The sequence below is a fragment of the Trachypithecus francoisi genome, unplaced genomic scaffold, assembly GCF_009764315.1.
Source record: "Trachypithecus francoisi isolate TF-2019V2 unplaced genomic scaffold, Tfra_2.0 Lachesis_group2, whole genome shotgun sequence".
NCBI lineage: Eukaryota > Metazoa > Chordata > Mammalia > Primates > Cercopithecidae > Trachypithecus > Trachypithecus francoisi.
The window spans coordinates 25,483,126-25,494,558 of NW_022681465.1; the positions used below are offsets into that span (position 1 = coordinate 25,483,126).

The following is an 11,433-nucleotide window of genomic DNA, read 5'->3' on the forward strand; positions in this document are numbered from 1 at the left end:
AAAGATCTTAATAAAACTTGATATTGTGTAGATATTTTCCAATAAGACATTATTCTAATAGAAATATTAGTAGAGAACTATAATTAAATTAATTTTATATCATTTTAAAGTTATATTTAGGCCGAGAAGAATATTCCTATTAATTAAAAGCCCTAATGATTAACTAATTTGTCCCTAATATCTATATATTCAACTCCCCACTAGTCCTGTCCTGTGGATGACACAAGGTAACTTGAAACTTACATATCCACAACTTAACCCAATCATACTCATTCATACCACACCAATTCTTTCCTTCTCTGCTGTATTTCCTATTTCCCTAGATAGCAGCTTCATCACCCTAGTGTCCAAATAATATATCTAGAAAACATTTTTCTCTCACTGTTCCTATCTAATCAGTCCCCAGGTTCTACAAATTCTACTCCCTTAGTATCTTACAAATCCATGCTCTTCTCCATACTTAACACTATTACTTTATATCAATTTGACTACAAGTTTCACTGTCTCTGGTTTTGCCCCTTTGCATAATACTATCAGTAATACCCCTATTATTTATCTATGTTATTAATAGATATACATGATAGAATTAAAAAGAAGCAATAGGGTATCAGTTGAAAGTCTGTCTCCTTTTCATCCCAGTCCTCAGCAGCAGTTTCACAATTTATCCTCAAGGTAATCCATGCATATACAAGTATATCTCTGTGTGTATGTTATAGAAATACGTTTGTTTTGTTTATTTTTCACAGGTGGTATTATCTTGAAACATAAAAAATATCCTGGAGATCATTCCACATTAGTATAAACAGAGCTACCCTCTTATTTTTAAAGGTTACAAGGTGTTCACCATAATAAACCATAATTATTTCACTGGTACCTTAGTGATGGACATTTAATCATTTCCAGTCTATTATATGCAATGTCATAGGACATCCTTGTATATATATATTTTTGCATATATATGTGCACATCTATGTGGGACAAGTTCCTGGAAGTGAAATTAGTAAGTCAAAGAACACATACATTTTAAATTTTGATAGATATTGCCAAACAATGCAAAGCTCTTCAAGATACTTTGGTCATGGCTAAAACATCTTCAACAGTACCCTTGTAGCTTTTAAGATCTAGTGTGCAGTTCTTAGAAGGTGCTTTAGAATCTGGATCCTGCTTACTTCTCTGGCTACTTTTTCATCTTTCTGTTACTCTTCAACCCCCACTTCAAGCTCCCATTGTACTCTATTAAATCCATTCTCAAACATTATTATCTCTCTTTGTCTTTGGCCTTCACACATCTACTTTAAAAACCTTTTCTCTATCTTTATCATGAAGAGTTAGCCTTCTCAACAAGAAGCACACAATTTGGGCCTTTCTTTTCCCAAAGTTTTTCCCAGGCATACACTGAGCCCAAGCCCAGTTTTGATAAAGTACTTCTCTTTTGTATTCTGACAGCATTCTGTTCTTCTAATATTGCCTTTATCTTACGCAGCACAATCTTCTGTTTAAGATCTTGTCTCCATGAATAAATATGAGCCTCTTGATAGCAGAGACATCATCTTAGCACAGCTCTTTGTGGTTTTGCTAATTAATTTGTACTTTTGCTAAATTAAATTCTGAAAGATTCAAAAACATATTGTTGTGCTACTTTGGTTTTACTACACAGTTAAGATGTTTTATTGACCAAATTGAAAGTAATTATTATTGTTTTAATGATTACTAAGCCCAAATGACACTTATATAAACCTTTAATAGAATCCATAGACAAAATTCTCACCTGAGTTTTGTTGAAACTGTACATAATATTGATGACTGTAAATGGAGTGAGATGGTAATGCTGGGCATGGTAATTAACCTGTAAAAAAGATATTTCATGATTTTTTTCTGTTAATGTTTTGTCAAGAAATAACAGAGCCATGAAAGATATATGGTAGAATTGCAGTATAAACAAAAGTTAATTCCAAAGTCAACATAAATTACACATGAGCAAAATTACTCTTAAAAGTGCTTTAAATAACCTATTAAAAGTACAGTATGTACGGTTATATAAATACAGTCTGAAGACCAATGTATAATACACATAGTACTGTGGACTATATAATAAAGAGGGTCTTATTTGATATTTGTATTGCCTTAAAGAATTGAATTACATCTCCCAACTCATGTTCATTTTAGGCAAGCATTTTTCAAACTAGACGTGGTCACTGACTGGTATATGAAATCAATTGGGGGAGTGTCAAAACAATATTTATTACGTGAAATAATAAAATATTAGAATGTATTACATTCTAATGGTATTTCATAAAACATTTAAAAATAATATATTTGTTACTTATATATAACGTGTCCATTGGATCTCCATGTTAATATTACTACAATGTAAATATATATCTGAAATATACTGTTCTGTGGCATATACAGTCAATGATATTTTAATGGTATTTCTGTATACACACTTTTCAGTGCTAAGCATGAACAGATTAATTTATAATTATTTATACTGTTTTGAATTCTAACAGCAAACAAATATAGGAAGCATTACTTTACAAAGAAAGTGGGTTATAACAGGCCGAGCACGGTGGCTCACGCCTGTAACCCCAGCACTTTGGGAGGCCGAGGCAGGCGGATCATGGAGTCAGGAGATCGAGACCATCCTGGCTAACACGGTGAAACACCGTCTCTACTAAAAAACAGAAAAAATTAGCCAGGCGTGGTGGCAGGCGCCTATAGTCCCAGCTACTTGGGAGGCTGACGCAGGAGACTGGCGTGAATCCGGGAGGCGGAGGTTGCAGTGAGCTGAGATCGTGCCACTGCACTCCAACCTGGGCAACAAAGCGAGACTGTCTCAAACAAATAAAAAAAAAAGTGGGTTATAACAGAGTTTGCAAGTGGGGTCCACTGACTCCTGAGAGTCCCATTACCCTTTCAGGGGCTTGACAAGTTCAAAATTATTTTCCTAATGATTACTAAGATATCATTTGCTTTTTTTGCTGTCTTGACATTCATTTTCACTAATGGTACAAAAGCAATGGTAGGTAAAACTCCCAGCTCATTAGCACAAATTGAGGCAGCACTATCAAACTGTATTTTCGTACTTACAGTATTTTTCACCTCATTTACCCACAGGGAGAAAAAAGCAACCTTCATATAGGGATATCCTTGATGATGAAGTAACAAAATGTTAATTTTATGAATCCTTGACCTTTGAGTACACATCCTCTTTCTAATTAATATCTTGTGTGTTACATAAGGAAGTAAGATTGCTGTCATGAGGAAAGCACTTGTATGATAGAATTGCAAGCTGAACTAGCCACTTTTTTCACAAACATCATTTTTACTTAGAAAAACTCATTGACAGACTATACCTATTCACCCTTAGGACAGACATATTTTAAAAAACAAAGAAAGTGAGATTGTTGATTAAAACAAAAATAACTAACAGTATTTATTGTCAATGATAAGTTTGAATTTTCAAGTAAAACTCAGAATTTTGGAAAATCTATATCCATCATCAAGAGCCGACAATACTTAAAGACTTTTCTAGTGAGATCAGTAGTATTTTTAATGAAGATGATTTTTTGATATTTTATAATCAAATGTCTTAACATCAGGAAGATCTATGTAACTCATCTGGTCAATATTTTTCAAATAACTTATGCACAATTATATAGAATCATGCATAAGTAAAAATATCTATTCAAGATGCAGTATAATTGAATGGATTTTTTAATGTAACAAAGTGTAAAAAGTTCACTAAAATGATTTCTGATTTCACATTGCAAATAACCTTTAAGAAACTACCACACAGTGAGTTTTGGTGCAATTGCAAAGAATACCCACAATTATCTCAAAAGAACATAATATACTTCTCTCCTGCTTTTAACTACACATGTGTACAAGATTAAACTTCCTTGCTTCTTTCAAAAACCACGTGATGCAACAGATTGACGGCAGAAGCATATGAGAGAAACTGGCTCTCTCCTATTATGTCAGGTGTTAAAGATATTTGCAAAAATGCAAAATACTTTCATAAAAATATATTATCTTACTAATAGGTGTATTATTTTAATGAATTATATAGATACATTGAAATTTTCCCAATTTTAATTTCTGAAATGGTAAATATCAACAGATATGACCAACATAAACCAAAGTTATTTAGGATCCTCAATATTTTTTTAAGACTTTAAAGAGGTTTTGAGACCAAAAAGTTTGGAACATTTCACATGAAGTAACAATTACCTGGTTTCATGTCATTTATGTAAGTTCTGCCCTTCATATTAGGGTCAGAAGTATTGCTTCAAAAGGTCACAGAAATGACATTTACCTGACATTGGCGGCGTAGAACAATGCAAGGATGTGCCAATACATTTTCTGTAAAGAGACTATATAAAAATAATTTATATATATGTATGTCTACATAGAGACAAATTAAATTTACAACATGTATCTTTCTGAAATTATTCTTGCCTGAAGAATCATGCATTACTTTGTTTTCCATTCTTAAAAAAATTAAACAGATCTTTAAAAATGTCTAGAAATGTTTGCAAATGATTCTACCCATAACAAAATTCAATATGAAATGAATGAAAACCAGATCTGCATACTAGTAAATAAGGGAAACAATACATAATATGTAATAGTAATGTCTGTAGTATAAGATGAAACTAGATCTCTGTTTGTTTAATGTGGGAAATGACACATCAGTTAAATGGCATTTAATGCTGCAAATTATTTCTTTCAGAAAATGTCCTATGAACAACATTCCTATCAGCAGAGCCATTTGATCTTCATGAACCCCATTCTAAAAATGTTGGTTTTGATGCACTTCAATTATAAGGTTTAAGTATAAATTTAAGTATAAATCTTAAATTATAAGATTCTTAATGACCATTTTAATTGACTAATATTTATGTATCAAATTTCTGATTTGAGAATGTGCCCCACAAAACAATTACAGCTGTGGGTTTCAGGTCTCAGAGTGACATATAAATACATGTACACACATATTTATATGTAATAATAGTCTATCAAATGAATCAAAGCTTTAATTATAAATATTGAAGCAAAAAACAACTCCAGCAGAATGGAAAACAGATTTTATTTATATTGACATTAACACCCTCGGGTCAAATAAAGTATTTTTCTTGGTTAAAATGTTTAAAATTATAGTGATCATTATGGCATGAAATGTAAGCTTTGTGCAATTCCAATATTTTTGAAAATGGTTCTAAGGATCACAATAATCAAGACTAAAGGCTTTGCTTAAAATGATCGTTAGATATTAAAAAAAAAAAGTAATGCTATCACCAAACGCTGATTATGAACACAATCTAGATGCTATGCTGCTAAATATCTTGTAAGCATTAGAATGTTTAGAGAGAAGCCTCCATGCATAATTCCTTTTTTGATGGGAGAGAGACACATTACATTTCATTTTATTCTTTGGATAGGCCCATGAAAAGAATGAAAACCAGATCTGCAAACAGGTAAGTAAGGGAAACAATACATAATATTAATATCTACAGTATAAAATTAAACTAGATCTCTGTATGTTTGATGTGGGAAATGCCATGTCAATTACATGGCATCATTAAATGCCATGTAATTTTTATTTCTTTCAGAAAATGTCCTATGAACAAAGTTCCTATCAGCAGAGGCATTTGATCTTCATGAACCCCATTCTAAATTACTTTTTCTGATGGGAGAGAGATAAGATTACACTTCATTTTATTCTTAGGGTAGACCCATGAAAACAATTACAATACTCATTACAAAATTACTTTGTGTTTATAAAATTGGATGACGAGTCTATCCTTACTGGTAAAACTATCAAATTATATATTTTAAATAATGATTTTTTTTCCTGCAAAATATTATTCAAAATTTAAGCTGTCGCTTCAAAGAAACAAACTAAGGGAAGCAATAATAATCATTTAATATTATAAATTAAAGAAAAACTCTAAATTAATAAATAAAAGCTTTAAACATCTTTAGATAAAACATTACCTTGCAAGTCCAATACCAAATCCAGCAAATCTATTCAGCTGTTCTAAAGTAAAAAAAAAAAAAAAAGAAATAAAAAAATAAGATTACTGATAACCAATATTTAGGTTTAGTCTAAAAACAATTTTTAAAAATTTATTTTATTAACCTGCTGTTCATTTAAACCTCAAAGTCAAATTCTGATGGGGCCAGGGAAATAATTTAAATGAAAGAAGGACTCTGCTGGGGTTTGTGGCAAATTGCAAGGTGTACAGCCTTTAAAGCACAATTACTCTTTAACTCCAATTCATTGGTGCCACATGAGAGTGTGGGCCCAGGGTTTTGAAGCTGTAATTTTTTCAAAAAAAGATATTCTCATTTTATATAAAAGCTTCCAATTTTGAAGTCCTGGACAACTATTTCAGAAATTGTTAAAACACTGTCTGGGCCTAATGAAACAAATAATGCAGACAGAACCTAAGGGCTAGCAGTTTTCAGCTTCTGATTCCAATCAAATAAAAAATTTTCTATGGTTGGCCGCAGCTGATATTTTACCTACGACTTTACCTCCTATGCTGTAAAAACTAGTTATTCACTGTTACTGATGGAGAGCACTTTATTAAACCAATAACTGCAAGTAAAGCACCTCGAAATTATTAATTTGAAAGGGTACTTAGGGATAACCAAAATGGGTAAATACAGTTCTCTTCTTCCCCATCTCTTCAAGTTTTAAATAGTTTGAGGCTAGCTGTTTAATTAATCGGAGTAGGTTACTGGATACGTATGTGCTACTACAGATGGTATGTCTGTTGTGTTACTGGAAAAGTTCACAGCTGGAAATATTCCTATGCATATGTCAAAAGAGAAAAGCCTTTCTTCTTGACTAAACTCAAAGTCATAGTGGTGAACTATTACAACCCCAGGGAACCAGACATTAAATTCTAACTATAATACAATATTCACAAATTACAATTCTTTCTTCTCTTTCAAATGAAGCAATTGCCCTCACTATTCCCTTTCAATCAGAACAAGGCCACCTAAGCATGTTCCTGGGAAACTACGCGGTTCACCCTAGAAAAATGTACAAGCTAAATAGAAAGCTTCTTTTACCCACCCTTAGATTTTACCTTAGATTTTACCCTTTTGTTTTGTTTTGGGACGGAGTCTCGCTCTGTCGCCCAGGCTGGAATGCAGTGGTGGGATCTCAGCTCACTGCAAGCTCCGCCTCCTGGGTTCACTCCATTCACAGACGCCCGCCACCACATCCGGCTAATTTGTGGTTTCACCATGTTAGCCAGGATGGTCTTGATCTCCTGACCTCGGGATCCGCCCTCCTCGGTCTCCCAAAGTGCTGGGATTATAGGTGTGAGCCACCGCGCCCAACCTTACACTTTTTATATGTATAGATCATCCCCAAACAGTAACAGAAAATGCTACTAACATTTTCTGGAAGGTATTAGGAAGATTTACTCTTGTTTACTGTGTAAATCTCTTTGGTGTCTAAGTTTGTTGCAAAATTAACATTCACAGACCTGTTACGGCTGCAAAATTAACCCCTGGTTGTGTCAAGGAACTCCTCCTCATTGTAACCATCAAAGCATAACTTATGAAAAGATAAAAACATAAACTTTACTGCCTAAGAAGATAACTGTGTAGCAACGGTATATGCATTTTTGAATTATTTGATTTATAACTTGTAAAACCTTTCCAGTATTCTTCTGGACTAGTATTGGGACTAGTACGATACAAAACAAAAAACAGCCAAGAGTCAAAAAGCTAATTGTATGACAGGTAGCTAGGTAAGTCATCTATCCTTCTTCATATCCTCATTTACTCACTAGGCATTCGTTAAAGTCTATTCTTCCTAGTTGAATAAATATTATTTTATTTCCAAGTCAAAGTCGAGGAAATGAGAATAAAGCCGATACCTACAATAAATTTAATATTAAATAATACCATTAATCTATTATTCTAACAATTGCAGGAGAATAGAAAGAGGTAGCTATTATTCTTTATCAATAAAAAAGGATGTTGAAAATATGTACATTATGCAGTGTTGCAGCTTTTCTAACATCCCATGGAGAATAATTACGTCATGATTCCAAATCCCTATCTTGAAATTGTATCGGTGTTTCTAACTTTTATATGTAGTTTTTAGGTAAGAAGAAAGAAAGCAGAAGGGAAAATTATAGGAAGGAAACTTTCTAGACTGGGGATCTGAAAAGCAGATAAAACTCTTGTATTTAAAAAGGAAAAGGAAGGAAACTTTTTTTTTTTTTTTGCCTATGTATCCCATACTGGATTCTTCTACACATCTTAAAGATGAGAAAACTGAGGGCTCACAGAGGTTAAGTTGTTCAGATTACGAGTGGCACAACCAAGTTTGAACCCAAATTTGCTTATGCTGAAAGGCTTCTCTTTTCAGAACACAAAACTACAAGTAAACACATTCATTAATTAATTAAATCAAGAAAATACTGCTGCCAAAGTTAATCAGATAACAGTAAATAATCCAAACTCCTTTTTAACTCTGGCCATCAGTTGAGACACCAAAACCTCTAAAAATTCCTACTATGTACCCCATAGCTAAGGCAGATGTCTTTTTTGGAATTGATCCAGGAGAATTCGTTTGCATGAGGAAGGAGGAGAAGGCCGGCTTCAGGGGCGGAGGACGAAGGAGGGCAAAGGGTGTGGCGCGCGATAGGATGAGAAGGAACAGGAGGCGGGACCCTCTGCGCCGCTTCCGGGGTCTGCAGGCCTCAAGCCGCGGCCCCACTAACCCACGATCCCTGCGTCGGTCCCCATGCTTCTCACCACTGCTCTGCCCCTGCACACCGCCGCCGCCAGTGGAAAAGGGTTCTTCCGTGGGGCCTTCGTACGGGGTGGAGGTGTTGGGCACGCCGTAGGGGGGGCTCTTCTCGCCCCAGTGCAGGTTGCGGCTGCCGGGGATGTCTGGGGGAGTCGTCACCCAGTGGCCCAGGTCCGCCCCGGTGCTGAAGGACCTTGCAGGGAAAGCGCCGCCAAAGCCCTGCTCGTCCCGGGCACCGCCCCGGTAGCCCAAGCCATCAAATCCGTCCGGGCGCCGCGGATGCATTGCAGCGGGGGCAGGATGACGCGAGCCCGCCCGGATCCCACCACCACCCGGGCCACCGCGACCTAAGACCACACAGCTTCCCCTAGGCAGCCGCCGCGCCTGGGGGATATCTGACAACCGGAAGTCACGTTAGAAACCCGGAAGTCTTGGGAGCACGTGATTATAGCCTCTTCCGGCAACCATTAGTGGGCACGGTTGCTAGGGAGACACGGCGGTAACCTATACGTTAAAACTTTGTTGTTATTAGGGAATAGGTGGGAATATGGTTGTGGGATTAATGAAACACGGTACCAAAGAGATTCCAGAAAGAGAATTGGTGTAGGAATAGGGCCTACATGGGAGGAGGTCAAAGATGCTTCTTGGAGGGAGCCGATAACCCGCAAGTGGAGCTTACCCGGTGAGATCTCGGCCAGAAATACCCCATGTCACAGCTACGCCCCAGATCTCAGTGTGTTCTCACGGGGCTGGTGCCTCACCTGCTCCGAGGAAGCTAGTAAAGGTTGGAGTTGTGGAGGGTTAGTAACCTTCCACCTAGCTTTGTCTCCCGCACTTGGGAGTAAATCTATTGAGAGATATGGTACCGCCTAGTGAGCGCGAAAGTGCTGTGGACCACCAGAGCAAGCATTTTAAAAGTTCAAGTGAACGTCGGGGGAAAAAGAAACCCACGTACTCGAATACTGCCCTCATGGAGTGAGGAATTACGGGTTTTACTTTTCTAAGGCTGTAAAGAAACTAGTTTTCTGTCGTATTTTTCCCGATGTATCTAAACCACTCAGGGTATTGAAATCCCAGTTGTATCTTTCAAAATCGGGACCTCTAATTAAATAACTGAGAGGAGATCTGTAGAGGGTCCCCTACTACCTGTTTTCATTAGCTCCACGGGATCTTGGGGCAGGCTCCCTCCTCAGATCTGAGGAAGCCTTCCATGGGTTCATCCTATGTTCCTTCAACTCGATGGACGCCCAGGATTCCTAGAGCTTTTCCAAGAGAACTCTGACGTGCTGTTCTCGATCTTCCAGATGCGAACCTTGATTGAAAGTGATAATCAACTTTGTTTTGAGCGAACTGACATTTTAGTTTACAGTTTTATCACTACTTTTATTTTTTGTGGGTATATAATAGGTGTATATATTTATGGGTTACATGAGATATTTTGATGCAGCATGCAATGTGTAATAATAACATTTGGGTAAATGGGATGTCCATCACCTCAAACATTTATCCTTTGTGTTGCAAACATTCCAATTACACTCTTCTTAGTTATTTAAAAATGTTAATTGTACATTTTTAAATAACTAAGAAGAGTGTAATTGGATTGTTTGTACAATTAACATTTTTAAGTAACGAATTGACATTCTTAAATTTGATTGCGATGTAGCATGGACAAAGGTGTTGAGTCTCTTGACAATACTCAAAGGTGTTGAGTATTACTGGTGTGCTAATACCAAATTACTGGATAATTAATATCAAATATAAAAAATATTTATCTGTTCCTTTGGAATGATTGGCTCAAGGATGGTATTGTTTCAGGTCCTAGGCTATTTTTTTTTTTTAAGGAGAAAGGTAAGAAGGTCTAATTGTGTCTGTACTTTTAGTATAAAAACAGTGGCATCTCAGAATTTCACATTCACATGAGTGGAGAAAGGATGAATTATTGAATGGAGAGCAGTTGGGTAGCCAGTTGAGGGGGAAAGCAAGGCAATAAGAGCCCTACCTCACAGCTTACTCTGAAAGTAAAGCTGCAATATACTGTATTTTTCTTAAATTTTTAAAAATTAAATACTGGAAGAAAATAATATAGGCGAATGCCTTTTTTTTTTTTTTTTTGAGACAGAGTCTTGCTCTGTGGCCCAGGCTGGAGTGCAGTGGTGCGATCTCCGCTCACTGCAAGCTCCACCTCCCAGTTTCACGCCATTCTCCTGACTCAGCCTCCCGAGTAGCTGGGACTACAGGCGCCCGCCACTACGCCCGGCTAATTTTTTTTTTTTAGTAGAGACGGGGTTTCACCGTGTTAGCCAGGATGGTCTCGATCTCCTGACCTCATGATCTGCCCGCCTTGGCCTCCCAAAGTGCTGGGATTACAAGTGTGAGCCACTGTGCCCGGCGAGGTGGATGCCTTTTAAACAGTGAGTTGGAAAGTTTTCTAAGAGTACAGCAAAGTCAAAAGCCATGTAAGAAATCAGTAAAAGACTATAATCAATATGACTGTATAAAATTTAAATTTCTGTGTAGTAAATTTAAAAATATATAGTAATCACAATTGAAAGGCAAATCACAAACTAAGAAAAATGACATTTTAACATGGTTTAAACAATAGATCAGTATCTTTAATGTACAAAGAATTCATACCAATGAATAAAGAC

At 36.2% G+C, this 11,433-nt stretch overlaps 1 protein-coding gene across 2 annotated transcripts in view; it reads right to left on the reverse strand.

Moving 5' to 3' along the window:
• SLC25A46 (solute carrier family 25 member 46) overlaps positions 1 to 10,042 on the reverse strand; it is a 30,820-nt gene extending 20,778 nt beyond the window's left edge. Inside the window, exons 1-4 of one of the 2 annotated variants that reach the window (XM_033178953.1) lie at positions 9,932 to 10,042; positions 6,001 to 6,043; positions 4,319 to 4,376; positions 1,769 to 1,846 (exon numbers count right to left, since the gene is read on the reverse strand). In XM_033178953.1, coding sequence (XP_033034844.1) covers positions 1,769 to 1,846; positions 4,319 to 4,376; positions 6,001 to 6,043; positions 9,932 to 9,941 — 189 coding nt within the window. In that variant the 5' untranslated portion in view covers positions 9,942 to 10,042. Of the gene's footprint in view, positions 1 to 1,768; positions 1,847 to 4,318; positions 4,377 to 6,000; positions 6,044 to 8,790; positions 9,207 to 9,931 lie in introns of those variants that run through there. The other variant, XM_033178951.1, reaches the window with a different exon arrangement.
• Positions 10,043 to 11,433: the final 1,391 nt, after the last annotated feature.